General features: G+C 53.7%; 1 protein-coding gene across 5 annotated transcripts in view; it reads left to right on the forward strand.

The window, feature by feature from the left end:
- The first annotated feature begins 2,477 nt into the window (after positions 1–2,477).
- LRP8 (LDL receptor related protein 8) overlaps positions 2,478–25,477 on the forward strand; it is a 130,355-nt gene continuing 107,355 nt past the window's right edge. For 3 of the 5 annotated variants that reach the window (XM_044002473.1, XM_044002474.1, XM_044002477.1), the window contains exons 1-2: positions 2,479–2,755; positions 5,047–5,166. In XM_044002473.1, the coding sequence (XP_043858408.1) occupies positions 2,692–2,755; positions 5,047–5,166 (184 nt within the window). In that variant the 5' untranslated portion in view covers positions 2,479–2,691. Of the gene's footprint in view, positions 2,756–5,046; positions 5,167–25,477 lie in introns of all 5 variants that reach the window. The other 2 variants (XM_044002475.1, XM_044002476.1) reach the window with 1 other exon arrangement.

Raw genomic sequence — 25,477 nt, forward strand, 5'->3', positions numbered from 1 at the left:
AGTTCTGCTCTTGTATTCCTGCCCAGCCACCTCTGAGCCCTCCAAATAGAATGGAAACTACTTGGGGAAGAAGATTTTCTTTTCTTCGATCGCTGACCCCCGGCTCCCAGCACAAGCATCCGGCATATGATAATAGGAAGGTGCTCGATAAAGATTTGCTTGAATTATTAACCGAGTACTGGGAAGGAAGCTTTGGGGTTATTTAGGCCACTCCCCTCCTTTTACAGAGGAGGAAGTGGAGGCCCAGAATGGGGCAGGGGCTTGTCCAAGGCCAAAGGTAATAAATATCGCAGTTGGGATCTCCCCTGATTCTACGATGGGGGGGCACCATTATTTTGCAGATGACTTTTTGCCCTCCAAGAACAAGGCCCCTTGTCTCACAGCTCAGTGCTTCTCCATCATGTGGCTGGAAAGGACAGAGAGAATCATGGGAGATACCTTGAAAAGCACGTGAACTCAGGCCTCAGATGGACTCAATGGCTTTTTCTTTTAAGAGAGGACAAGTAAGTGACCATGCCACCTTTGCTTAAAGGTGCCCCCTCTGATGCTTACTCGCTCACAGACAGCTCAGGTGTGCAGAGGGTTGGGCTGGGCCTATAGTTACACCTGGCCTCTGAGGAGGATTAGCTGTGTGACCTTGGGCAAGTCACTAACCCTCTTTGCCTCAGTTTCCTCATCTTACACATGAGGATGATACCAGCACCCACCTCCTAGGGCTGCTTGTGAGGATCAAATGAGATTATATCTATAAATGATTAAGCACATTGCTGGGCACAGAGTAAACACCATGTAAATGCTGCTGCTGCTGCTATTCCCCAGGATCATCTTAAAGTTTCTGTAAAATGGAGGGGTTGGACTCGCTGGTCTCTGGGGGCCCTTTCAGCTCTGGGTCCATGACTCTGTCAAGATACTATTAGGAGGCCCCCTATTTTCCAGAGCAAAGGCCCCGAGCTTGTCACCTTCTGGATGATCTCAGCCATAGCAAAATCCCAGAATTGTTTCCTATAATTATTGTATTGCTTTGACCAGCACCAGGTGATGCCTGAGCTTGGACAAACACCTCCTGCATCCATGTTCCAGTCACGATGCCCTACTATGAATCAAGCTTGTCTCATTGTTGCCGTTACTGGCATTGTCAGAACAACAACTCACCGCAGAGTCATTGCTGTAAGTAGTGAGACTCTGGGTGGGGGGCCCTGACACAAGTGTCTAATGCTCCTCTGAGATTACAAGCCAGTTTCCTCCATTTAAAATTAGGCTGTTTGATTCCTGACTCTCTGATCTACCTGGCACGGGCCATCCACAGGTTAGCGACTGGTAGGTCCCAAACAAGGAAGGCCACATCTTTCTCCAGGAAACCCATTCCACTTTTAGAGACTGATTTTATAAATGTCACCTGTTTATTTTAGGGACAGGGCTTCAGGCCCAAGGCCCAGAAGGGAGGTTCCCTGATACGGCTGACTCACGAGTGAGGGGTACTCAGGAGCAGGGCTACCATGCAAGCCCAGGTTCCCATCGCCAGCCAGGTGCTGGTGGCCCCCAGCGCTGCCTTCTCAAGGCCATGTACAACTGGATAAGCAGGTAGTGGTGGTGGTGGTGCTGGATATCTAAGGATCGTGAGGCTTAGCAGGTGTTGCCCGATTTATAGGAAGAGCTAGGCTAGGGAAGGCCTCATTCAGGTTGGCTTGGCTGAGCCCTCTCGGGAGAACTTGTGGAAGGACGTGGATGAGAAGGCATGGAGGCACTGGGTTCGGTGCTGGTGGAGAGCTCATCTCCTGCAGCGCTTTAGCAGGGACCTGGGGCGCCGCCCCGAGCTAAAGGACGGGCATACGAAAAGAAGGACCAGCCAGTCCCAATGGGTCCATGCAAAGACATCCCATCACAGAAGGAAGGACTAACCAACAGCAGCCATCTCCCCGGGCTTCCAGCACTGCAAAGCGCCATGCTCTCACCAGCCATTAGAGGGACGCCGTGCCAGGCCTCCCATGCCCATTTTAGAGATGAGGACTCGGGCACAGAGCTGGGCAGGGGCTGCTTCACGCTCGCAGATCTAGAACCTGCTTGTTCAGCACCCCCCCTCGCCCCCCGTTATTTTTATCATCCCTTTTGCTAGAGAAAGCGGAGGGGGTGGGGAGCGGGGGGTAGTCCTGCCCAGGCCCACGAGGGCCACTCGCCCAGGGCCTCCCCACCGACTACAAGACGGAAGCGCGCCGAGAGCTAGCATCCTCGCGACGTGCGCGTCATGATGAGTGTCGTGAATAAGGATGAGGAATCACCAATGGCCAGGGGCCCTCGCAGGGGGAGGGGGAGGGGATGGAACGTGCCCGCCGGGCTCGCCCCGCCCCTCCCCGTGCCCCGAGCGCAGCCCGGCCCCCCCTCCCCGACCCCCTCCCCCGGGGGCGGGGCCGCGCGCGCGTGGCGGGGGCGGCGGCGGCGGCGGTGGCAGCGCGGGGGGCCAGGGCCGGGCCGCGCGCGGAGGCTGAGCCCGCCCCGCCCGCCGGGGAGGGGAGCGTCACGGAGGCTGCTTGAAATGCAGCGGAGCCTGAGCCCCAGCCGGAGCCCGAGCCCGAGCCCGAGCCGGAGCCGGAGCCCGAGCCCGAGCCCGAGCCCGAGCCGGCCGCAGCAGCCCCGCGGTCCGTACTCGGCCGGCTGAGGGCGCGGGGCGCTGCTGGGGCGCCGGGACCCCCGGCCATGGGGCGGCCCGAGCTGCTGCCGGCGCTGCTGCTGCTGCTGCTGCTGCATCTACTGGCCCCAGGTGCGTGCGGCTGGGGAGGGGGAGAGGGGGGGAGGGGCCGCCCCGGCGGGGATGTGCAGGGAAGGGGGGGCCCCGATGAGCGGAGCCGACATCCCCCCCTTCCCCGGCCGCCGCACAAAGCCTGCCCGGGGCTCCTCCACCTTAGCTGCAGGCCATTGTCAGAAAGAAGACCCCCTCATGGGGAGGGGGCTCTGCGAGGGGATGGGGAGGGGGAGACCCGAACTTCATCCTCTTCATCTTGGCAGTAGGAGAGGAGCTATGATGCCCCCTCCCTTCTATGTCTGTACCCCCCCCCATTCCCTCCATCCGGGACTGGGGTCTTTGAGGGTATGCAGTTGGCAGGGGGTGGGTGGGGGGAGCGGCGGCCGGGAAGGTGCCTTAACTTTGTTCATTTCATCCTGTGGAGGGGGGGTGGGGGGCGTGATTTCCCCTCCTTTCTATCTGCATCCTCTCCGCTCCATTCCCACCCCCCGCCCCCAGCACACTCTTTCTCCAGGATGGGGGTGCTCCCGGGGCAGAGTCAACGAGAATGTACCCAGGGGAACATAGCTACCTTAGTCCTCCTTCTGCCCCTGCCGGGGCTCAGAGGCTAGGGGAGGATGATGTGTCCTTAACTCCCTGAATTTCTGCACCTCCCCCCCCCCTTCCAGTAACAGACTAGGTTAGGAGGAGCTGGGGAAAGCATCTTTAAACTTTGTTCCTGTTAGTTTCAGATAGTGAGGGGGGAGAGATGCCCCCCTTCCGGACACACTCCCTCTAGGGATGGGGAACTTAATCCCCAAGATTGGGGGCTTTGAGCATATGTGGGTCGGGGAGTTCTCTTAACTTCAACCCTTATTTTAGCGGGGAGAATGATGTCCCTCACACCTCCATGCACACACCCCTTCCTACGATGGCGTGCCCACGAGGGAACCTTATTTTCCCCCATTCCTTTTAGCCTTGGTGGGTGTCACCCCAGTCTTCTATTTCTCGGGAGTCCCCCATATACTACAGAATGGGAACTTTCCGGTGGGCGAGTGCTGAGGCTGTGTGGTGATGGCTTAACTTTGTCCCTGCTTTATCTTAGCCTGGAGAAGCCCACTCCCCTGTATCAGCATCTCCCCCCCCCATTCTCTGGGCTTAGAGAGTCGGGGGGGGGTGTGCATTGTGGAGAGAATAGTTTTCTTAACTAAGTAACATCTTCTTAGCCCCCCCCCCAACGCAGATGGGGTGGAGGGAGCACTTAGTGCCCCCCCCATTAGCTGCCCCTCCCATCTCGAAAGCTCCCTTCTTCCAGGCACCTGTAATGGAGACTCAGATGTTGCCTGGATCCCCCCCCCCCTGCCTCCCCCATCCAGGGACAGGCAGGGTGTTTCCATGAAGAGGGAGCAGAAAACTTGGGGGGCTGTGAGAGGGGCCCAAAATTGTGTTTGGGGTGTTAGCAGAGAAGTGGTCGTTTTATCTAGGGCTGCTGGTGGTTTATTTTCCTTCCATTTTCTTTCACTGCTGTTCTTGGCATCCCAACACGTGTGTTGGGGGGGTGGGGTGGGCAGGACTCCCGGACTGTGGGAGCCTCAGCTCTGTGCCCAGCCCTTGTGTTCTGAGGGTGCAGGAGTGGGGTGGGAGGGACCTTAGAGATGCCCACACCTTGCCTCAGTCCAGAATTGGGTGAAGAAAGATGAGTTGCTGAGGCTGGAAGAGCTACAGATCTGGGGGGGGGGGGCACAGTGGTGGGGGAGAAGTGACACTGCCCTCCTGGGGGTAGATTTTCTTCAAAAAAAGGAGGGGGTAAGGCCCCTAGGTCTCTTTGGAATTGATGGTTCTTGGGCCTTCTAGCATTTGTGGCAGCTGAGAAGAGGCCCCTCTCCCACCCCCCCCAGCTCCCTCCGCCTGTGCCCCTCACTTATCCCCCCCCCAAGTTATTGTTCCCCCTTCTTGTCCTCACCACCAGAACAGCTGGGGCATAGATTGGAAAGGAGAACTAGAAGGAAGAGGGAGACTGAGTCTTTGGGCTTCACTTTCATATCTGCACAATATGCAGGGGGTTGGACTAACTCTAGGGCTGGCACCGTTTAGTTTTTGTCTTAATGCCTGTGTCTAGCACTCTGCCAGGCCCATTATAGGAGCTTAACATGCTCTTTGGGGGTGACTGGGGTTGATGCTTTCCAGGACCCCTTCAACCCCTCAACTTCGGGGTCCCCAAAGAGTGGGATGAGCCGATGCCCAGTTGTGTTTATGTGATGTGGGAGGGGCGTGCTGGGGACCCCGGCCGAGATGCTGAATCTCAGACCACTGTCCGCCCCCGCCTCCAGGGGCCGCCAAGGAGTGCGAGGAGAACCAGTTCCAGTGTGGGAACGAACGCTGCATCCCCTCTGTCTGGAGATGCGATGAGGACAATGACTGCGTGGACAACAGCGACGAGGATGACTGCCGTGAGTACCGCACCTCCGCCGCCACCGCCGGCCATAGCGGGAGGGGGCCTTGCTGCCCAGGGCCCGGGGGGGTCATCTTTGGACACTTCCTGCCCTGCAGGGAGGAGAACCAGGCCCCTCGGGGAGGACTGGGGAAACTGTGGTGGGGAAACTGCTGTGGGGAAACCGTCAGGCGGCTCCCCTTGTCCCCACCCTCCACCTTCGCTCCCCCGGGGGCCGGGATTTCTTAGCCAACCCTTGGCTGTGTTCAGAGGTGCCCGGTGCCCTGCCTGTCGTGGGGGAGGAGAACAGGGGGCCGCCTCTAGCCTGGGGACCCTCGCTCCCCGCCTGGCTCTCGCACCGCCAGCGGCCCCCGTCCCCTCGCCCTCGGCGCTGGGAGCCCGGCCGAGACATGCGTGTGTGTGTGTGTGGGGCGGGATCGGGGTAACGTGGGTGACTCAGCCGGCAGCCGGGGGTTTCCACGTTGCAGGCCCGGTTGCCTGCGGACCGCCGGGCGCTTTCCCCTTCTGGCTTTTTTGTGAATGAATGGGCTCCCCCTGGGCCCTGATTGGCTGGGCTCGCAACACCAGATAGGCCTCGTGGCCGGAGCGGCCAATCGGCGGCCCGGGACCTGGCCGGGGTAGTATTGGGACCCAAGCCGGCAGCCGGCAGCCCTCCTTTCCTCTCCGGGCTCCCCTTCTTCCTCCTCCTCCTCCTCCTCCTCCCATCGCCACGCCCCCGGCACACCCCCTCCCCTCCCCTTCCAATGTTCGTTTCTGCCTAGTCACTGTGGGAACCTTAGGAGGTGAGAGGGTCCCGGAGGTGAGGAGGCGGCCCGCTGCAGGAGGGGGAAAAGGCGGGGCCCGCGTTCCTGGAAGCACCTGGGGCTCCGGGCCTTGGTCTGTGGCAGCTTTCTATTGGCTCGGCTCAGACTTTGCCGGTTGGGGAGAGAGCTGGGGTAGATGGGAGCGCTAAGCGGGCCCTCGTGGACTGGGCCCTCGTGGGCGTGGGCGCGTGAATCATCAACTTCTGTGTGCTGGGGGTTGGGTGGGGAAAGAGAACAGCAGTGACCCTCGGAGGCCAGCTCTTCTGGTCAGCCCTGACTGGGGAGGGGGGTGCGGCAAAAACCCAGATACCAAAAAACGTGGGGCCCTTAGCTCTGTTACCTGGGCCAAGACCCCGCCCTCTTCAGGCCCACGTCCACGTGGTCCCCAGAGCCGATGTGGCCTGGACCAGGGCTTCCTAACCTTTGTGTGTTTCTCGGATCGCTTGGGCAGTCAGGCGAAGCCTGTGGAACTCTCCAGAGAGGGTACCATGTTTACATACAGGAAGATACACAGGATCACAAAGAAAACCGATCCTAATTCGGAGGAGGCCGATAGTTTCTAGGGGCTGCCCACAGGACCCGGATGCTCTGCCTCCTCATCTTTCAGGTCTCAGCCAGAGGACCACAGGAAACCTTCCCTCACCGTCCCTCTGCAGATGAATTCCACTTTCTCCTGCATATATTTGTCTGGGAGCCCCTTGAAAGCAGGGGACCCTTTCTCCCTTTTCTGAAGCCCTATCCCTAGCCCTGGGCCTCTTATGAGCAAGATGCTGGCCTGCAGACCAGCCCAGCGGGAGCCTGGATCCTGGGGGGGATGGGGGCGGGACGACCTATCCCTATATAATTATATTCTTAATTAAATGCAAGGTAACAGTGGGAGGGTGGGCTGCCGGCAGGCATTCACAACTGGGGCTCAGGATAGGCTTAGGATGTTGTGCTTACTGCTTCCTATTTCCAAAGGAAGTGAGGAAGGGGATTTGGGGCAGGAGGCTTGGAATGCAATGAGTAGCCTTTTAGCACCCAAACGTGTGTCATTTTGTCTGCCAGTGGACAGGGAGCTCAGTAAAGGGAGTGATAGAAGATGAGGAGAGAAAGGTGGCTGGCCCTGGCCTGTGGAGGCCTTTATAGACACCAAGAATTAATTCGTGCCCTTTTTTCCTGGCTAGGGGAAGGAGGCCAAGGTTTGGCCCCAACCCTCTTGGGGCACTGTTGGAAGAGATTACAGAGGTGGAATGTGGCTGTGCTGGAAACAAAATGTCTCCCTCTGGGAGGACCCCCCCTTTCCCCCCAGACCACCCTCTCTTATCTCCCCAAGCTGCAGAATAGGGCAGATAAAAGTGCTGGCTGGACTCAGGAAGGACCTGGGGCCACCTGGTGAGGACCTTTAATCCACTTCTCCGTGTTATCTCACATGGTCAGCTTAGAGACTCCTCAAGCCGCCGCCGAGGCAAGGGGCCTTTAGTCTCATCCTCTTCATTGAACTAAAGAGATTCCTTCCTTCCTTCCTTCTAGGTGGCTGGGTGGTAGAGTGGCTGGAGCCCTGGGCCTGGGAGTGAGGGAGACAAGGGTCCGCTCCCAGCCTCAGACACTTAACATTTGAGTGACCCTGGACCTCAGTTTCCTCAACTATAAAATGGGAATAACAGCACCTACCACCAGGGTGGTTGTGAAGATCAATGAGATATTTGTAAAGCCCATGGTTGCCCTTAAATCATAATGTAAACGTTATTACCCTCACATAGAAGAATTCAAGCTGAGCTTTAAAGTCATCTTGAGATTCTAAGAAACAGAGGCGAGGAGGAAGTAGTCATGTTCCAGGGATGGGAGATGGGAGGTAGTTTGTGTGGAATGCCAGATATTGGGGGGGGGCGGGGATTGAGGGAAGCAGAGAAGCCATCAGAGAAGCTCAGTAGGATGGGAATGTAAACTGGGCAAGGCAGGAAAGGCAGGCTGGAATCAGATCGCAGAGGCCCTTGAACATGGGGCCAAAGCTCCTTGGTGTCTCTGAGCAATGTGTCTTCCCCAATCTGGGCCTCAGTTTCTCATTCTGTAAAATAAGGGATTTAGACTAGAGGCTGTCCATGTCAGCTCTGTCATTCTGTGGTTCTGTCATGATCTTTGGTATCCAGTGGAGAGAGAGGCAGTGTGGTATAATGGTTAGAACCTGGCCCAAGAGAAGCTGATGTCCCCTGCCCAGCCATTTTCTAACTGTGACCTCAGGCGAGTCACACCACCTCTGTGGGCCTCAGTGTCTTCACCTGTACAATGGGGGAAATAGGTCCCTAAGAGCCTTTCCCACTCTGCTGTTGTGATCCTAAGCAGTCTCCTCTGTGAGTAAGAGAGGGCCAGTCATCCTCTGCCCACCCCTCAGGGCTCTGCAAACTGTAACTCACCATAGAAATTCAGGGGCTTGCTGTGAGGGGAGGGTCTTGGAGGCCTGGGAAGAAACCAGGGGTGAGAGGCCGGAGCAGGATTGTGTGCCCCTCAACGCAGCAGGCGCCTGGCCTGGGAGGGCCCAGTGTGGGGTGAGAGCTGTCAGTGGGAGCTGGAAAGGGGGGGACAGTGAAAAAGGCCTCTGTTCCAGCCCCAGTCCTGGGTGGGGGAGAACAAGGCTCTGTCTGAATTCAGGGAAAGACCCACCCGCCGGGCAGGACAATCGGCATTGAGAGCAGGCAGTTCACACAGGGAAGTCACTAAGCCAGTGGGCTCGGTTAGCAGCGGGAGACCAGACTATTCCTCAGTTGGGGGGGGGCTCCCCAGCATGGCCTGGCTCTCCTCCCTGATCCCATACCACTGGACTCTCCTACCGCTTACTAGCCCCTGCCCAGGCTGATTCTTTAACTCTCCTCCATCCCAGCTGGGTCCTTCCTGGCCCATCTCTAACCTTACCGCATCCCTGCCTACCCACTCCGCATGGGCCCAGTCAGAGGGGTCAGGATGAGAAGCAGCATCATGTTGTGGCTCCTCTCGGTCCCAGCTGGCAAGCGCTGCGTCAGTTTCTTTGGCTAGCAAGATTCCCCCCCTGCTGGGGATAAGCCTGCCCGCACTTACGAGAGTGGTCTTGGGAGGGCAGACCCGGTCTTCTGCCAGCTAGGTGGGGCCTGGGGGGGTTGGCATGGTCTGGGAGGACCTGGGTCAGCTCCAGACCGCTGAGGCATGGGAGCTTTGGAGAGGAGAGGAGACGTGACAGTGTGATAGGTTTTCCTATCCCGCAAAGTCCTTTCCCAGGCCCGATGATCTCTGATGCTTGAAAGTGGATTTGGAAGAGGACAGGATGGCATTGAAGCCCAGAGGTCACCCAGCAGACACTGACTCGGAAGAAATAGCAGATGTGCTCTCTCTCCTCGGGCAGCTGCCAGCCAAGGACAGACACAGACAGATCCCCACGGGGGTCAGGTGATTAGTGGAAGGCCCATGCACTGGGAAGATGTGTCTGGATGAGAAGAGGAAAAAGACCCACGCCTGAGGTCAGGCTCCTTGGGACTGGGGCATGTCGATTTCTTTTATCAGGCCTCAGTTTCTTCATTTGTAAAATGAGGGTGGGGGGAGGTAGATGAGATGATCTCTAGGGCTCCTCAACTCCGACTTTTAAGATTCTCTAATCAGACAGAGATATATCAATAGGAGAGGGTCCAGTGGCTTTATCTGATGCACCTAAGAGTGGGTATGTGAAGTGAACAAGAGAGGGGCTCTCTTGTGTGGAACTGGAAGAGACCTCAGGTGGAATCTATCACCATCTCCCACCTCATATAGGAAGCCCCTCTGGAGCATCCTGATGTAAGTAAGGCTGGTTATCCGGCCTCTGCTTGCATCACTCCAGTGACGAGGAGCTTGCTACCTGACAAAGCAGCCTTTGTGTTCTTGGATAGGGCTGAGTAACTTCTTCCTTTCCAGCATGTGGAAGGGACGGGGAGACTGTTGTTAAAGTGAAAGACTGGAGCTAGAATATTGAGAGATGGGGTACCTGTGCTAGGAAAAGAAGGTCAGGCCTTGGAGGCAGGCTCAGCTCTGCTGTACTCCCCCCTCTCCCATTCCCAAATCACCCAGCTTGAGGTTGATTGGGGCTGGCCAGCCCTTAGCGGGACTGGGACCTAGGAATGTTGTAGGAGGTGGGTGGTGGCAGCTTTGGGATGGGGCTGAGGGGAGGGAGGCCACTCCTGTCCTGCTTGGAAAGCATTTCAAAGCTCCGGAAGAGGCCTAGGAGCCACAGGCCAGAACAGAGGAAGCTGATCCAGGGCCAGGTCAGACTTAGGGCTCTACAAAGCTGTCTCCTGGCTCCTGCAGTCAGCAGGTGGTGGTGAGAGAGAGAGAGAGTAAGTGTGTGTGTGTGTGTGTGTGTGTGTGTGTGTGTGTGTGTGTGTCTCTCTCTGTGTGTCTCTCTGTGTCTCTCTCTCTCTCTCTCTCTCTCTCTCTCTCTCTCTCTCTCTCTCGTGGTGGGGGTGGCAGGAAGAAGTCCTAGGGCTGAAGAGCTAGAAGAAGCCCTAGAAACCAGTACTAGAGAAAGTACTGTCTCTCGAGTCCTAGGACCCAGGTTCGAATCCTGCCGGATGCTTACTCCCTATGTGACTTTGGCTGCTCCTGCCCAGACCTCAGTTTCTTCATCTGTGGGATGAGAGGGCTTGTTTAGATGACCTCAGAGGTTCCTTCTAGATCCTGTGAAATTGAGGCACAGGAAGGGGAATCAGCTTGTCCAAATGGGCCTCAGTCATTTTTTTCTTCTTGGTGCTACCCTTACTCTGGCCTTTGAAGCTCAGGCCAGTTTCCTGGTCTTTAGGCAGCTGGTCATGCAGTGGAGAGGGCGCAGGGCCTGGAGTCTCTAAGACCTGAGTTTAAATCCAGCCTCGGACACTTAGCTGTGAAATGGGGATAATAATAGCCCCTCCCTCCCAGCACCGTTGTGAGGATCAAACAAGATTATAGTGGTAAAGAGCTTAGCACAGCTCTTGGTACCCAGGAGGCACTTAATAAATGCTTGTTGCCTTCCCTTTTCTCCCTAGTGCTCTCCAAGACTTCAAGGCCACAAGCAAATGATTAAGCACTCACTATGGGGCACAAGGACAGAACTGGCCCTCAGGGAGCTGCCCTTCCATGGAACCATGGCCGGGGTTGCACATTCCTTGGGCCTAGTTCCTGTATTCCCTTCTACCCTCTCCGTGGATGAGGGCCTGCCCCTAAGACCTCTGGGGGAGAAGATTTAAGAGGGGAAAAGAGCCCTTTGAAGCTTGCCCTGCATACATGGGATGAGGGGGAGCTGGGCTGGTGGGGAGAGGCAAAGACCTGGTTCTGTTAGGAAGGGTAGAGGAAGGGAAGGAGAGGAGGAAGAAAGAGAGGAAAGGGAGGAGAGAAGGAAGGAAGGAGAGAAAGAGAAGGGAGGAGGGAGGGAAGGAAAGAAGGAAAAAACACTTGTGCTCAGTCTATGCCAAGGGCTGGGCCAAGCTAGAGATCCAGCCTTAAAAGCAAAGCCAGGGGCAGCTAGGTGGAGCAGTGGATAAAGCACCAGCCCTGGATTCAGGAGGACCTGAGTTCAAATCTGGCCTCAGACACTTGACACTTACTAGCTGTGTGACCCTGGGCAAGTCACTTAACCCTCATTGCCCTGCAAAAAAAAAAAATGTGGACAAGACTGTGAACATCCTTTAGAATAGCAAGCTTTAAAAAACCTTGCATTTAGGGGCAGCTAGGTGGTGCAGTATATAGAGCACCAGCCCTCAAGTCAGGAGTACCTGAGTTCAAATCCGGCCTCAGACACTTAACACTTACTAGATGTGTGACCCTGGGCAAGTCACTTAACCTCAACTGCCTCACTAAAAAAAAAAAAAAAGCAAAGCCAGTCCCTTCTCTCAGGGAGCTTTCTAGAGGAGCAGCTGGGCGGTCCAATGGATAGAGCACTAGCCTTGGAGTCTAGAAGGCCCAAGTTCAAATCTAACTTCAGACACTTACTAGCTGTGTGAGCCTGGCCAAGTCACTTAATCCCAATGACCTAAAAACACACACAAAGCCCCCCCAAAAAACCCCAAAAGGAGCTAGCTGAGTAGACTGAGGCAGACCTCTTTGAGCCTCAGTTTTCTTCTTCCAGAAATGAGGGGCTTAATTAGATGATTTACATTCCCCAGCTATCCATGTCCACACATCTGCTGTGTGGAGAAGACTGTTAGGCACCTTGGCAGAGACCTGGGGGTGGAGAACCACAAGTCAGATGACATTTAGTCCTTAACCTCAAGGAATCGGGTTGACAAGCATTTGTTAATTTGTGTGTCAGGCCGTGTGAAGAGAAAACAGCCTGTCCCTGCCGTCCCTGGGAGCTTCTGGCCTGGTAGGAGAGACCACACACACACACACACACACACACACACACACACACACGCACGCACGCACGCACGCATACACAGACACACACACGCACACACAGACACAGACACGCACATGTGCACACAGACATACACACATGCGTGCGCGCACACACACATACGCACGCAGACACACGCACGCATGCACGCGCACACACAACCAGTTTCCTCCCTTGCTCCTAAAACCCTGAGAATGGGGGGCCCGAGGTCGAGGTCGGGTGGGGGAAGAATGCCCAGGGAAAGCTTTGTGGAGGGCGGGGCTTCAGATAGGAGAAGGAGGAGCTCAGCAGGTGCACGTGTCCTTCCCATCCCCGGCATTCTCTGCCCCACGTTCCCTCCTACCTCTACAGTTCTAGGCTCTAAGGGTATTCGTACCTCTGATGTTCCATGTTCTAAAACTCCATGCTTAGTGGTCCCCTGTAGCTTGGACAGTCTCCACTCTCTGCTTCAGAGGTGAGACCCTTCTCGCTGTGCCATTCGACGCTCCAGCCCACTTTTCAGATTGCTCTTTCTGGGCCCCACGGACTTAGCACTCCTTGGCAATCCTTGGCCCTTATTACACGGTGTGAGTCCGGAGATCTTGCTGAATCCAGGAGGTAATTCACTTGGTTTTATGCGAGGAGAGTTGGCTTATTTTCAGTTTTATTGTATCTGCCTTCATTTCCCCAGGCTTCACACCACCAACCCTACGCCAGTTCCCCTCCAGCCAAGCTTTGATAGCAGAGAGCTGGAGAGAGGCAGAGACAGAGACAAAAAGAGGAGAGACCAAGGAGAGAGATGAAAGGGGGACAGGGGAGAGGGAGAGTGCGCCAAGTGCATCACTCAGTCCCCGTGACTAGACCTTCATTAGCCGCACAGCCTATGGGACACGGCTGGCCTGCTGTGCTGCGTCCTTCTACATAATTAAAGCTCATCTACACCTGCCCCAGGACCTTGGGAGCAGGAGGACACCTTGGCCTTGGGCTGCCTTCTCTGCCCATCCCTCCCTGTTAGCTATAGGGGTGTGTGTGTGTGTCTGTGTGTGGTGTTAGAAGGGAACCTATAGGACTGGAAAGGACCTCATAGGTTATGGGGTCCAATCCCGTTCTTTTTACAGACAAGGCAGGGAAACTGAGGCCCAGAAAGAAGTACGTCAGTCAAGGTCACACAGCTTCTGAGTTGGGGCAGAATCCAGGCTGGCCGGCCTCCTATGGACTGGGGGCCCACTGGGCAATGATGGGCCTTTCTTTGGGGAACTCAGGGTCTGATTAGGGAGGTTGGGGGGCTGCTAGTGGGTGCAAGGGGGTCGACCTCAGAACACAGTGCTTAGGAATGAAAGATGGGAATCCTGTTTCTCATCATTTTCCTGCGTGCCTCAGTTTTGTTGGCTGTCCTGTGGAGGCTGGATGAGGCCTGGCTTCTAAAGGCCCTTCTAGTTCAAGCATCTCATGATTCTAAGTATGGGGGTGGAAGACAGTGGAGCTGAGGTAGGGGTCTGGACCCCAGGGAGGATTCCCTAAGTCTTGGGCTATGGTTCAGTCTGGACTTCAGAAAGGGCTTTATGCAGGGCTGGCTTAGAACTTGGTGTCTGTGAACTGGAATTTTTTTAATCCCATAATCCCCATATAGTGGGTGTCCTTTGCCATCCTTTATTTTGTTAATATCCATGTAAGAACATTGAGCTGAAAAGCAGCCATCGGCGTCAGCCACCTGCCGAGGGGGTCCCTGACACAGACCCAGCCTTGGAGATTTTGCTACACCCGTGAGGAAGGGCCGTGGCTTAGTGGAGACGACGTTGGCCTTGTCCTCGGTAGGCCTGAGCTCCGATCTGGCCTTGCCTTTCCCATCCCAGCTGTGATGAGACCCCTCTGTGAAATGGGGTTAATACCACCCCCCATAACCCGGCGACGTAGGTGGGGCAAAGTTCTTGGGAAGCTTTAAAGCTTGGAGAAGGGAGATTTGTTTAAATTCTTGGAACAGGGAAAGCAACAGGGAGATCTAGCCTGGGGCTGCCCCAGGTGTTTCTTGGGAAAGGAGGGGTCTCATCATCTGGGGTGCCTTTTTCTCCTCTGGGCCCCTTCAGGCGCTGAAGCTGGTCTTCCTCCTTCCTCCTTCCTCTTCCTCTAACCCCTTGGAGCCTCCGGATGCTTCCCCAAGGTCACAAAGTCGGCATTCCACACTTGGGTTTGGAGCTAGGGTCTGCTGACTTCAGATCCCATTGTGCTCTTCCCTTATTCTGAGGCATACCTGCCTGCCTGGCCAGCTGAGGTGGGGAAGGGGCCCTGGGTCCCAGCCGGGCACACACATTCAGGGCCTGGAGGCTAGGGCTTGGGCCATCCTTCATGCTTGAAACTCTGAGTACACAGTCAGCTGAACGACCTAGAGAGATCATCTCACCCAGCTCCCTCAGCTTATAGAGGAGAGGACAGACCTAGGCAAGAGAAATTACTTTTCCAAGGTCACACAGATATGGGATTGAACTTATCTGGTTTTTGGTTCACATCAACTCCCCTCAGTGGCTCCCATGGGGCCCCTTTCTTCCCCCCCCCCAGTCATGCTGTATGTTATAGTTGTCTCAGTTTGGATTTCATTCCTCAATTGACTGGCAGCTCCTTGGATCCCCCAAAGACTTAGAGTGGAAATTAGCTCTGAATTGGGGCCATGGAGTCCTGGCTCCTCGTTTTACAGATGAGGAAGCTGAGAGAGGAAGTGACTCCCCCACATATGTAGTAAAATTTCCAAGGTAGGATTCGAACTCAGGTCCTCTGACTCCAAGGCCAATGCTATTTCCACTCCACCATAGTGGAGAAGGGATTCCTATTTTAGTGCAGGTTGGACTAAATGAGCTCTGAGGTCCCTTCCAATGCTGAGCTTTCCTGACCTGGGTTCAAATCTCAGCTCTGCCTACATGACTTTGGACAAGTCATTTATCCTCTCTTGGTCTTTATTTTTTTTCCTCCTCTGGAAAACTGGCAGGTGCGGTTGGGCTAGATGCCTGTTAAGGTTCTTTCCAGTTCAAAATCTAGGACTCTTTGTTACTCAGAGCTGATCATGGTGCTCTGCACACGTTAGCACTGAATAAGTTGAGTTCAACTGACCTTCTAGTCCATGAGGCTGGGGGCTCTGGAGTGGGTGAATCTGCATAGATCCTTCTGTGGAGAGTCCCTCACCCGAGTGTTGTGCCAGCCCCTTGCACGTGTGCCCGGGCCCAGGAGCCTGGATGGCCTGAATCAGGGCCCACCCAGCCTCCGGAGGGACCGACGAAGGGAAGAAGGCAGGTCACAGTCTCGTTTTTAGTAACCCACTTTCTGGCCTGAGCACTGATTCTCACTAGACCTGGCCTGGTTGGAGAGAGCCCTTAGAGAAATCTCCCTTTTCTGTTCTCGCCCTGGGGCTGCCTCTCTCATGAGCCTCTGCTTGGATGGGGAGGGCAGGCTGGCCTTGTGCCCTAAATCACGGAAGTTCCCCTTCTCAGCCAATCGAGAGGCCCGTCCTGGTTGTTCATCCCCTGCTCTGTGGTGCTGGGATGATGCATGTTACAGGCGGGAGGCAGGGGGCCATTGGGAAAGAGGGCAGAGACCAGGGAGGAAAGAGGCAAGGATGTGATTATTCATTTGGAAATCTTTTGGTTTTCCTGCCTTCTCTTTCCCCTCTTCCCTTTTCCACAGCATCAGGCTGACTCCAGGCCATGTTTCAAGGCCATCGTCATCATCTCTGCAGAGGAGCAAAGGGGACGGGTCCTTTCCGATCCTTTTGGGGCCAACGTTGGTCATACTTTTGAAGCATTCCCTTTCATTGTTGTTTTCCGTCCCATTTACAGGGCTGTCCTCATCTCCTCTTTGGTTTCCTTGTTCTCCTAACCTCACTTCGCATCTCTACCGATGTGCCTTCCCATGTTCCTTTGTATTCATCATATTCATCATTTCTTAGCAGCCCAGTAATAGCCACTACGCTCATTTGTTTAGCCATTCTCCCATCAGTGGGCATCCGTCCGCTTGGTTTCCAGTTCTTTGCTTCTACAAAAAGTGCCCATGAATGTGTTTGGGTGTGCGTGGGACCTTTCTTTTTGTCATTGATCTCTCTGGGGGACTTGATTAGCGGGAGAGTCTCTGGATGAAAGGGTATGGGCAGTTTGGCCATCTTCTTCACGTAATTAGACATCGCTTTCCAGAAGGCTTGGAACATTTTACAGCTCCAACAACAATGCATTTCTTTGCTTCTAATTCCACAGCGATTGCTTATTCTTGCAGATACTAGGGACACATTGAGCACCTAGGTATGTGTGCCAGAGTGCAGGAGGCTGCCCCTGGAATGACCGTTTGTTGAGGTTACTGTGAGGGTGAGATTGTGAGGTGTGGGATGGGCTGGACAGCCTCGGAGGTGGGAAACCGCACAGGGTGCCCACTTCTTGTTCCAGTTGCAAGAAGCATCCTTAGAAACCCCCCTGAGCTTCCCTGTTCCTCGGCTCTCCCTTGCCTCTCTTTGACAGTCCTATAATTAACCCTACCGTTGAGGGCTGGTCCATTTGCATCCTAACCAATCGTTGCCTAGAGCACCCCCCAACTTTGAGGTTTTCTCAGCCTCAGGCTGTGTTCCTTGGGGCGCTCTGGGTGAGGCAGAGCTGGAGAGAGCTGCTATCTGCTCCCCAGGGACAGTGACTCCATTGGCTTGAAGAAGGAGGGTTGGGAGAGCGACTGTTTTAAAAAGAGAGGAAATAGAATGTGCTGATGTCGCAGATGTGATTTAAGATTTTTTTTTTCCCTAAGGAACTGGAAGGAATGCAATTAAGTGAAATGGAAAGTTTTCTTCCCAAATTGGCTGGCTGCAGGGTTCAGCTGTCCTCTTCCTGCCCCAGAGGGCAGGAGGCTCTGAGGCTCTGCAGCCTTCAGGGAAAGGAGGCTAGCGTCAGAGCAAGAGGAGGGCATGTGGAGAAGCGGTGTCAGAGGCTGGATTCGAACCCAGGTTCCCAGACTCCAAATTCAGAGTCTAGCGGTCCAAAGCTCATCCTTTGACTTTCAATGCCAAGCCCACCCAAAGCCTGGGGGCTTCACTAAGGTAGGATCCCTCCAGAGTTTTTTGGAGCATTGACTGCTGTATGGGTCATGTGAGGCCGGATGCTAGATTCATTTCTATTGGTTAGTAATTTCTCTTCCTTTCCACGTTACGGGGGCAGGAGACTGGTCTGCTTTTGAACCTGGGACCTCTTGCGGTATGGTAGAGATAGACAGGAAGCTGCCAGCCCCTGGCTGCTGGGGAAGCTGAGGATTAACCCCTCCATAGATGGTTGGTGTTGGAAGAGATGCTAGAGATGGCCTCAGGGGCAGCCAGGTGGGGCAGTGGATGAAGCACTGGCCCTGGACTCAGGAAGACCTGAGTTCAAATCCAGCCTCAGATACCTGACACTTACTGGCTGTGTGACACTGGGCAAGTCACCTCCCCCTCCCCCGAATAGAGGTAGCCTCATCCTGTTCTTTCCACCAAGGAGCAAAGGAAGACAAGGTAGGGAGCAGGAGCGGGGTGAGTGGCAAGAGCCCTGGTCACAGGCCTTGGTTTCCATCCCTCCTCTGAGCTTCCTTCCCCTGTGACTTCTACAAGTGCCTCCCCCCTTCTGGGCCTTGGTTTCTTCAGATGTAAAGAGGGTCTTGGATGGGGGGGGGCACCAAGGTCCCTTCTTGCTCTGAATCTCTGGAATGTAGCTCTGAGTGACGTCCGTGGGGGGGCAGGCCTTCAACTGTGCCCATGTGGGAGGGGGCTCGGATGACCTTCTCACTGTTTGTTGAATGAGGCTCTTCACAGATGTATTACAGCACCTGGTCAGGGCTTTGTTAGACGCAGGTGGCCGGGCCAGCCTGAAAGGCTTTATGGGAGCCTGAGACAAAGAGGCCCTTCACCTTCTGTCTCCTGGGCACTGCAGGTCTGGTGGTGTTCCCAGGTCTCTGCTTGCCCCACCCTACTGGCTGTGGCCCCAGAGGCCCAGAGGGGGCCCTGGCAGGGGTCCCTGCTGGTCAGCCTAGTGGCTGCCTGGTGTGCCTGGCACAGACAAGGGAAGGTGGCTGGATTTCTGGTGGGAACGCCTGCCATGCTGCTTCTATGGGCTTGAGCTCCTGCAAAGGCCTCCCATGCCCCATGTGGGGACGGTGCCTCCCTAGCACGCCCTTCTCCCCCCCCCCCATCTGGGCTTTCTGACCCTTTGCTGTCTAGAGCATCTTGGATGATGAGCTGAGAGGATGGGGAGGAGTCAGTAGTGCATGAGGTGGAGAGATGAGCACGGGCAGTTGGCAGGCTTGGGCCTGGTGGGGGTGTGGATGGACAGATTCCTGCACCAGTGGGTAGCTGGACATTTGGGGGAGTGGGGGTGGGGTCTAACACTTCCCTAGTGCTGCCCACCTGCCCTAGACCCAGGCCTTGTCCAGTCTGGCCTTGGGGTGGGGGGTTGCTGGCCGGACCAAATCAGGCAGCCGCGTCAGTGAGCAGAAATCTTGTCCAGAAGGATGAGACATCAGGGGGGTGTGGGTGGGTGGGTGAGGTGATGGGCAAGGTGATCTCACATGCTGGCCCCCAGCACCAGTGTCGGTGAGGACAAGGGCATTGTGGGGCCTCTCTGAGCTGCTTGGCAGCCAGCCATTGTCCTGGAGACGGGAGGGGGAACATTGGGCTGGAGGGTGCCCTGAAAGGAAGGAGGGAGTGAGAGAGCATGGCAGAGCTGGGAGAGATTCTATAGGCCTCTGTCTGAACCCCTCATTGTACAGATGAGAAACAGGCCCACAGAGGGAAAGAGCTGTGTCTAAGGTCCAGTAACTAGTGAGAACGTGGAGCCAGTGCAAGGCTCTGGTGCACCAGGCATGTATTAGGCACCAGGACTACAAAGAGGAAAGTCAGACCGGCCTTGTTCTAAGGCCCCTCCCAGCTCTGACATCCCCTGTTCTAAGGCCCCTCCAGCTCTGACATCCCCTGCTCTAAGGCCCCTCCCAGCTCTGACATCCCCTGTTCTAAGGCCCCTCCCAGCTCTGACATCCCCTGTTCTAAGGCCCCTCCCAGCTCTGACATCCCCTGTTCTAAGTTCCTTCCCAGTTCTGATAGTCTCTGTTTTAAGGCCCCAGCCACATTCCACGCTCTCTCCCATCTCTAGCATTCTCTGTTCTAAGGCCCGCTCAACTCTGACGTTCTCTGTTCTAAGGCCTCTTCCACTTGTGACATTCTGACTCTTTCCTCTCTCATCCTGTTTCCTGTTGCCCTAAGGCCTGCTTCCCTCTCTTTCCTTCCTTGTCCACACCTTAGCGCTAACCATTAGGCAGTCAGCCCCATCCTAGACGAGCCCACTCTCTGTGCGTCCCCTGGTCCCTGGGGGAGGGCTGTCAAACTCAGTCAGCTTCTGTCTCCTTGCTCTGCCGCCTCCTCCGGCCTCAGGTACCTTTGGGCATCACTCAGCATGGCTAATTATCTGATGTGGGCACAGAGAAGACACTGGCATGGGTCACTGTCCCCTGCTGTTAAGGACAGGAGTGAGTTCACAACTCAAGGAGAGCTCTCTGAGGTCATGGATGTCGGGCCCCTTGCTCCCCCAGCGCCTCCTGGATCGGGGCAGGCTCTCCCCGGGCTCTCCTGAGCCACTGGTCCCGACAGCTGAAGAATGCTAGAGAAGGGGACAGGGGCCCAAGGCCAGGGAGGACAAGGCTAGCTCTGGCCTCAGGCTTCCAAAGTGGGCACATTCCTCCCCAGACTCCAGGTCAGCGAGCCTGGTGTGCATTTCTGGCTGATCTATAGAAGGGATCATGAAGGGGTAGTTAGTGAACACCCAGAGGGGGAAGCGGCTTCACCCAGAACCGGGGGGGGGGGTGTCCCAGCCCCACTTTATTTCCCTCATTGACTGGATGATTGTACTGGTAGATTAGAGGAATGAAATATTTTATCTAGATTTGAACAAAACACTTAACAGTCTCTCAATCTTGTACAGGAGATGACAAGTTTGGGCTAGAAAATAGTGTAGTCAAGGGGATTCTGGTTGACTAGTCATTCAGAGTTTGATATATTTGGAAGGAGGTCTCTACTGGACTGCCCCAGAGATCTGTCTCTGCTTGGCCCTGTGCTGCTAAATGTTCCTGTCAGTGACTTGGATGAAGGTGACTCAAAGCTAGGAGGAGGAGAAGGATGACAGCGAAGGCTCTCCAATATGGTGGATGATACAGTGAACATTTACCAGGCAAAAAGCTTTGGCCAAATGTAATAGAGTGACATTTAATAGGAGTGAATGGAAAGTTTTAGATGTGTGTTCAAAAAAATCAGATTCAAAGTATAGAATGGAGAAATGGGGTTAGACAGAATTTCATCTGAAAAAGATCTAGGGGTCTTAGTGGCGAGTGTGATGTGCTGGCCCAAACAGGCAGGCTGCATTACAAGAAGTATGATGCACAGGACAAGGGAGGGATGGTAGGCTCTCTGTTCCCTGTCCTGGTCAGAGCAGAGCAGGATTTTTGTGCTCTGTTCCTTAGGAATGATGTTGATTAGTTGAAGGATGCTCTGAGGAGGGCAGTCAGGACAGAGAAGGGTCTGGAGCCCATGCCGCCTTGAGGATCATGCAAGGAAACGAGGATGTCTAGCTGGGAGAGGAGACGGCCCAGGGAGGTGTGAGAGGGGTCTTTAAGCATCTGAAGGGTCCTCAAGTGGAGGAGGCTTGTTCTGCCCAGCCCCACAGGGCAGAAGTGGTCATAGTGGGAAGAAGCTGCAAAGAGACCAACTGAGGCATGATATCCCTGAAGACTTACCAACAGCCAGAGCTGTCCTAAGAATAGAGGGTAGCAGGGAAGGTCCTGGCCTGTCCTGGTGGAACAGAATGGCCTCCCTAGAGCTCAAGAGGGCCTGGAGGGAGGGAGAGAGTTTGGAACGAAGAAGAAAAACAAAGTGAAATGAAAAGAAAAGAAAATTAAAAAAAAAAAACAACAACAAGAAAAAAGAAATGGCCAGTCTGGGCCCCAAAGGGCAAGTCACTTAGTAGTACAGAGGGCCAGTGTCTGAGCCAAGAAGATGAAGGTTCAAGCCTCAGACATGTCCTGACGGTATGACGTTGGCCAAGTCTTGTTGCCTCTCTTAGGTCTGGGACTCCCCAGCTTGCACAGACGGCCCCTCCCTTGGTTGCTAGAAGGAGTTTCCTTGCCCCAAGGAGCCAGCCTCACCTGTTCCCGTGAGGCCACAGTGCCAGCCTCCTCCTTTCCCACACCGCAGGAGCATTTGGTCAGTATAGGACGTGGGTCAGCTCTTGTCCTCAGATGACATTTTTTACATTTAATTTTAATTGTATTTTTCTCAGTTACATGTCAACACACATTTAAAAAAAAAATTTTTTTTTTGCAGGCAATGGGGGTTAAGTGACTTGCCCAGGGTCACACAGCTAGTAAGTGTCAAGTGTCTGAGGCCGGATTTGAACTCAGGTCCTCCTGAATCCAGGGCCGGTGCTTTAACCATTGCGCCACCTAGCTGCCCCAACACATTTTTAACATTTGTTCTTTTAAATCTTGAGTTCCAAATTCTCTCTCCCTCCCTCCGAGAAGGCAAGCAATTTGATATCGATTATACACGTGCAGCGATGGAACCCCTTTCCAAATTAGCCACATTGCAAAATAAAATTCAGATAGAAAACAACCGAGAACAATAAATAAAATTTTTTTAAAGTCTGCTTCCACCTGCATTCAGATTCCATAGCTGCTTCTCTGGAGGAGGAGAGCGTTTTTCATCCTGAGTCCTTTGGAATTGCCTTAGATCATTGCATTGCTGAAAGAGCTAAGACTATTTTTAAAAAGGGTTTTATTGATGTCACTGAATCGCAGAATTTGAGAGTTGGAAGAGACCTCGGCAGGCCTGTAGTCCAGTTGGTTCATGAGAAGATTCTCCAGTAAAAACGTCCTTGGCCATTGGTCTTGCAGCCTTTGCTTGGAGACCTCCCGGGATGAGCCTGCTCCTTGAAGCCCATTCTGTGCTGGGAAGTCTCTTATGGCAATCCTTTGTGCCTTATCCCAACCCTTCCTTTGGCGGTTAGGCCACTGGGGAAACAAGAAACGATTAAGCACCTCCCATGCCAGGCACTGTTCTAAGCACTGGGAATGCAATACAAGAAGAAAGATGGCCCCTGTCCTCAGGGAGTTTACTTTCTGATAGGGGAATACACAAAAAGGAGCTGGAGGGCATAGGGGATAGGGGGTGGGGAGAGTGCCTGGTGTGGGAACTGGTGTTTTGAAGTCTGGCAAGTTAGCAGGCCTGGCTGGCCAGCTTGGTCCCTTCACGAAATGTCAGCCTTGGGATAAACTCACCAATGGGAAAAGGGGGTTGGGGTGCCAGGGGTGGGGTGGGTGGGGGATATTCCAGGAAAAAAAAAAGATAGTTAAGCAGAGCAGAGCACGCATCAGCCACAAGAGAAGGAAGGCTGGGGGGTGGGGGGGAAGCTAGGTGGTGCAGTGGATAAAGCACCAGCCCTAGATTCAGGAGGACCTGAGTTCAAATCCGGCCTCAGACACTTGACACTTACTAGCTGTGTGACCCTGGGCAAGTCACTTAACCCCCATTGCTCCACAAAAAAAACAAAAAACAAAAAACAAAAGAAAGAGAAGGAAGGCTCATGTCTTCCTCTCCTCTCCGGGTCTGGCACTGGTCATTACAGTTATGTAGGGGTCCACCTCATTGTATTGTTCTTTCTGTCTCCACTGCTGGGGTCTTCCTGTGTATTGTTTTCCCAGTTCTGCTTTCTCCTCCTGAATCGGTGCAGATTCCAGACTGTATTTTTTTTTTTTATGGGAGCGGAGAAGTAAACGCTGAGATTATATTTAGGCGTTAGCAGTGCCCACAGTTTAGTCTCTCAGTATGGGTGTTTGTGGGAGGACGTCCTCGTTAGGGCTGTGGGCCTTGGAAGAACAAACTGCTAACACATCCATGAGGGGAAAGACTTCCATGTGGTTGGGGAGAAACCAGCCACATTCCCGGACTGTCTCGTCTGCCTTCTCTTGTTAATTCTGGTCTTAGCATTTTTGGCTCTCTGAGTTGGGAGGGAGCTCAGAGGACTGCTTGGTATTAAGTGACTTGACCAAGGATATGGATGGCAGACTTATTCAAGCTGCAGATGAGAGATGCTGGGAAGTTCAGTGGAGGTTGGTGGGTGGGTGAGTGGGTGGTTGTCTTTTGTTCTTGAAGAGGATCAAAATGACCTCACTATGTTGGAGTCAAGGTCCAGTGTGTCTGACTGGGGCCGATCAGACCCATATGAGCACACATCGGGAACAAAGAGTGCACATGAACATTTGGAATGGAGATGTCTCTATTCGAGGTAACCCTTTCAGTGACAGGCCCAAAGAGACCTCAGCAGTTGGAAAGATGGACTGAATTGAATCAGGTGGAATTGAATGGGAAGAGATTGGATGGTTCTCTGGAGCCTTACACAGAAGGAAAGGAGGAAATGCCTACTATGTGCCAGACACTGTGCTAAATGCTTTAGAAATATCTCATTTGATCCTCACAACAACCCTGAGAGGCAGGTGCTGTCATGATCCCCCTTTTTAAAGTTGAGGAAACTGAAATGAACTGAGGTTAAGTGACTTTCCCAGGGTCACACATCTAGTACATGTCTGAGGCTAGACTTGAACTCAAGTCTTCCTGACTCTAGGCCCTTGACTGTAGTGCTTTATCCACTGCTTAGGCAGATTGTTTTGTTGGTGAGAATAGCCATTTTGATGAGATCGTTCTTCCACTGGCTTTCCAGGTGGGAGCTAAGTGACACAGTGGACAGAACGCTAGACTTGGAATCTGGTAGAACTGAGTTCAAATCCTGCCTCAGGGACTGATAACTGTATTTGGGTAAAGTCACTTCACCTCTGTGGGCCTCAGTTTTCTTGATGACCTCTGAGATCTCTTTCAGCTCAACATTTAGGATCAACGAGTCCAAATTGAACAGAGCATCCCAGGGTAGTAGAAAGAGCCCAGAACTTGGACTCAGAAAGCTGGGGGAGAGCCCTCACTTTGCTTCTTGCTAGCTGTTTGACCTTGGTCATGTCCCTTGGTCCTTGAGGACTACAGAGATAAGCCAGCGTGACCATCATCCAAAGTGTGACTCTTCTCCACAGCATCTTTGACAAGAGGTCATTTGACATCTGCTTGAGGACTCTGGGGAGGTGGGGGACTTCATGTCTTCCCAGATGGCCTATTCTTCTCTTGGACAGCCCTCTTTCTTGGCAAGTTTTCCCTTCTGTTAAAGTGATGAGCCTGTAACTTCTACCCATTCACTGCTCCTAGTTCTTCCCACGTGGTTAAGCAAGCTAAGTCTTGTCCTGTCTGTGGGACAGCCCTTTAGGGATTGGAAAACAGTGACCCCATTCCCTTCTAACTCTTCTTGGGGTTCATCCAACCTTGCCTTGGTTGGCCTGCTCCCCCTTCTGGACGTATGTCAGTGATCCAGTATGGCTGCTGCAAATGTTACCTTCTTGGCTCTTCCTGCAGGCAATGTCTTGTACTCCTCCAGAATGTAGAAAAGACTGTCCCTGCTCTCCTTTGAACTGATGCTGTAACTAGATCACAACCCCAATTTTCAAATGAAGATATTTGGTTTTATTCCCGAGATCTCCGTGTTCCCTGATATAATTTGTCCTTTCTCTTAAAGTTTCATCCTCAGCTTCATTGATTTTGTTCATGCAAAAGCTTTTAAATGTCAGGTAATTGAAATTGTCCCTTTTATTTTTATCATCACCTCTATCCCTTATTTATTTAAACATTCTTTCCATTGCCATAGTTGTGGAAATTCCTTCCTTCTTTTTATTTACTATATGATCTTTTCTATTTATGTTGTTTCCATTTGGTGCCTTTTGTGGTATATGGTGTAATATGCTAAGTTCAATCTATTTTTTTTTGCCAAATTGCAGTGATGTGAAAACCAGGGTCAACAAGCATTTATTAAGAGCCTACTGTGTCCCAGGCTTTGTGCTATGCACTGGGGGTACAAGGAAAGACAAAAGACTCTCCCTCAAGGAGCTCACGGTCTAATGGAATAGACCACATGCAAAGGATTATGTACAGAATATAATATAGGGTAAGTCAAAGTTAGAACGGCTAGGTGGCACAGTGGATAGAGCGCTGGGCCTGGAGTCAGGAAGACTTATCTTCTTGAGTTCAAATCTGGCTTCAGACACTTACTACCTGTGTACATCAC

This window comes from Dromiciops gliroides, chromosome 4, assembly GCF_019393635.1.
Source record: "Dromiciops gliroides isolate mDroGli1 chromosome 4, mDroGli1.pri, whole genome shotgun sequence".
NCBI lineage: Eukaryota > Metazoa > Chordata > Mammalia > Microbiotheria > Microbiotheriidae > Dromiciops > Dromiciops gliroides.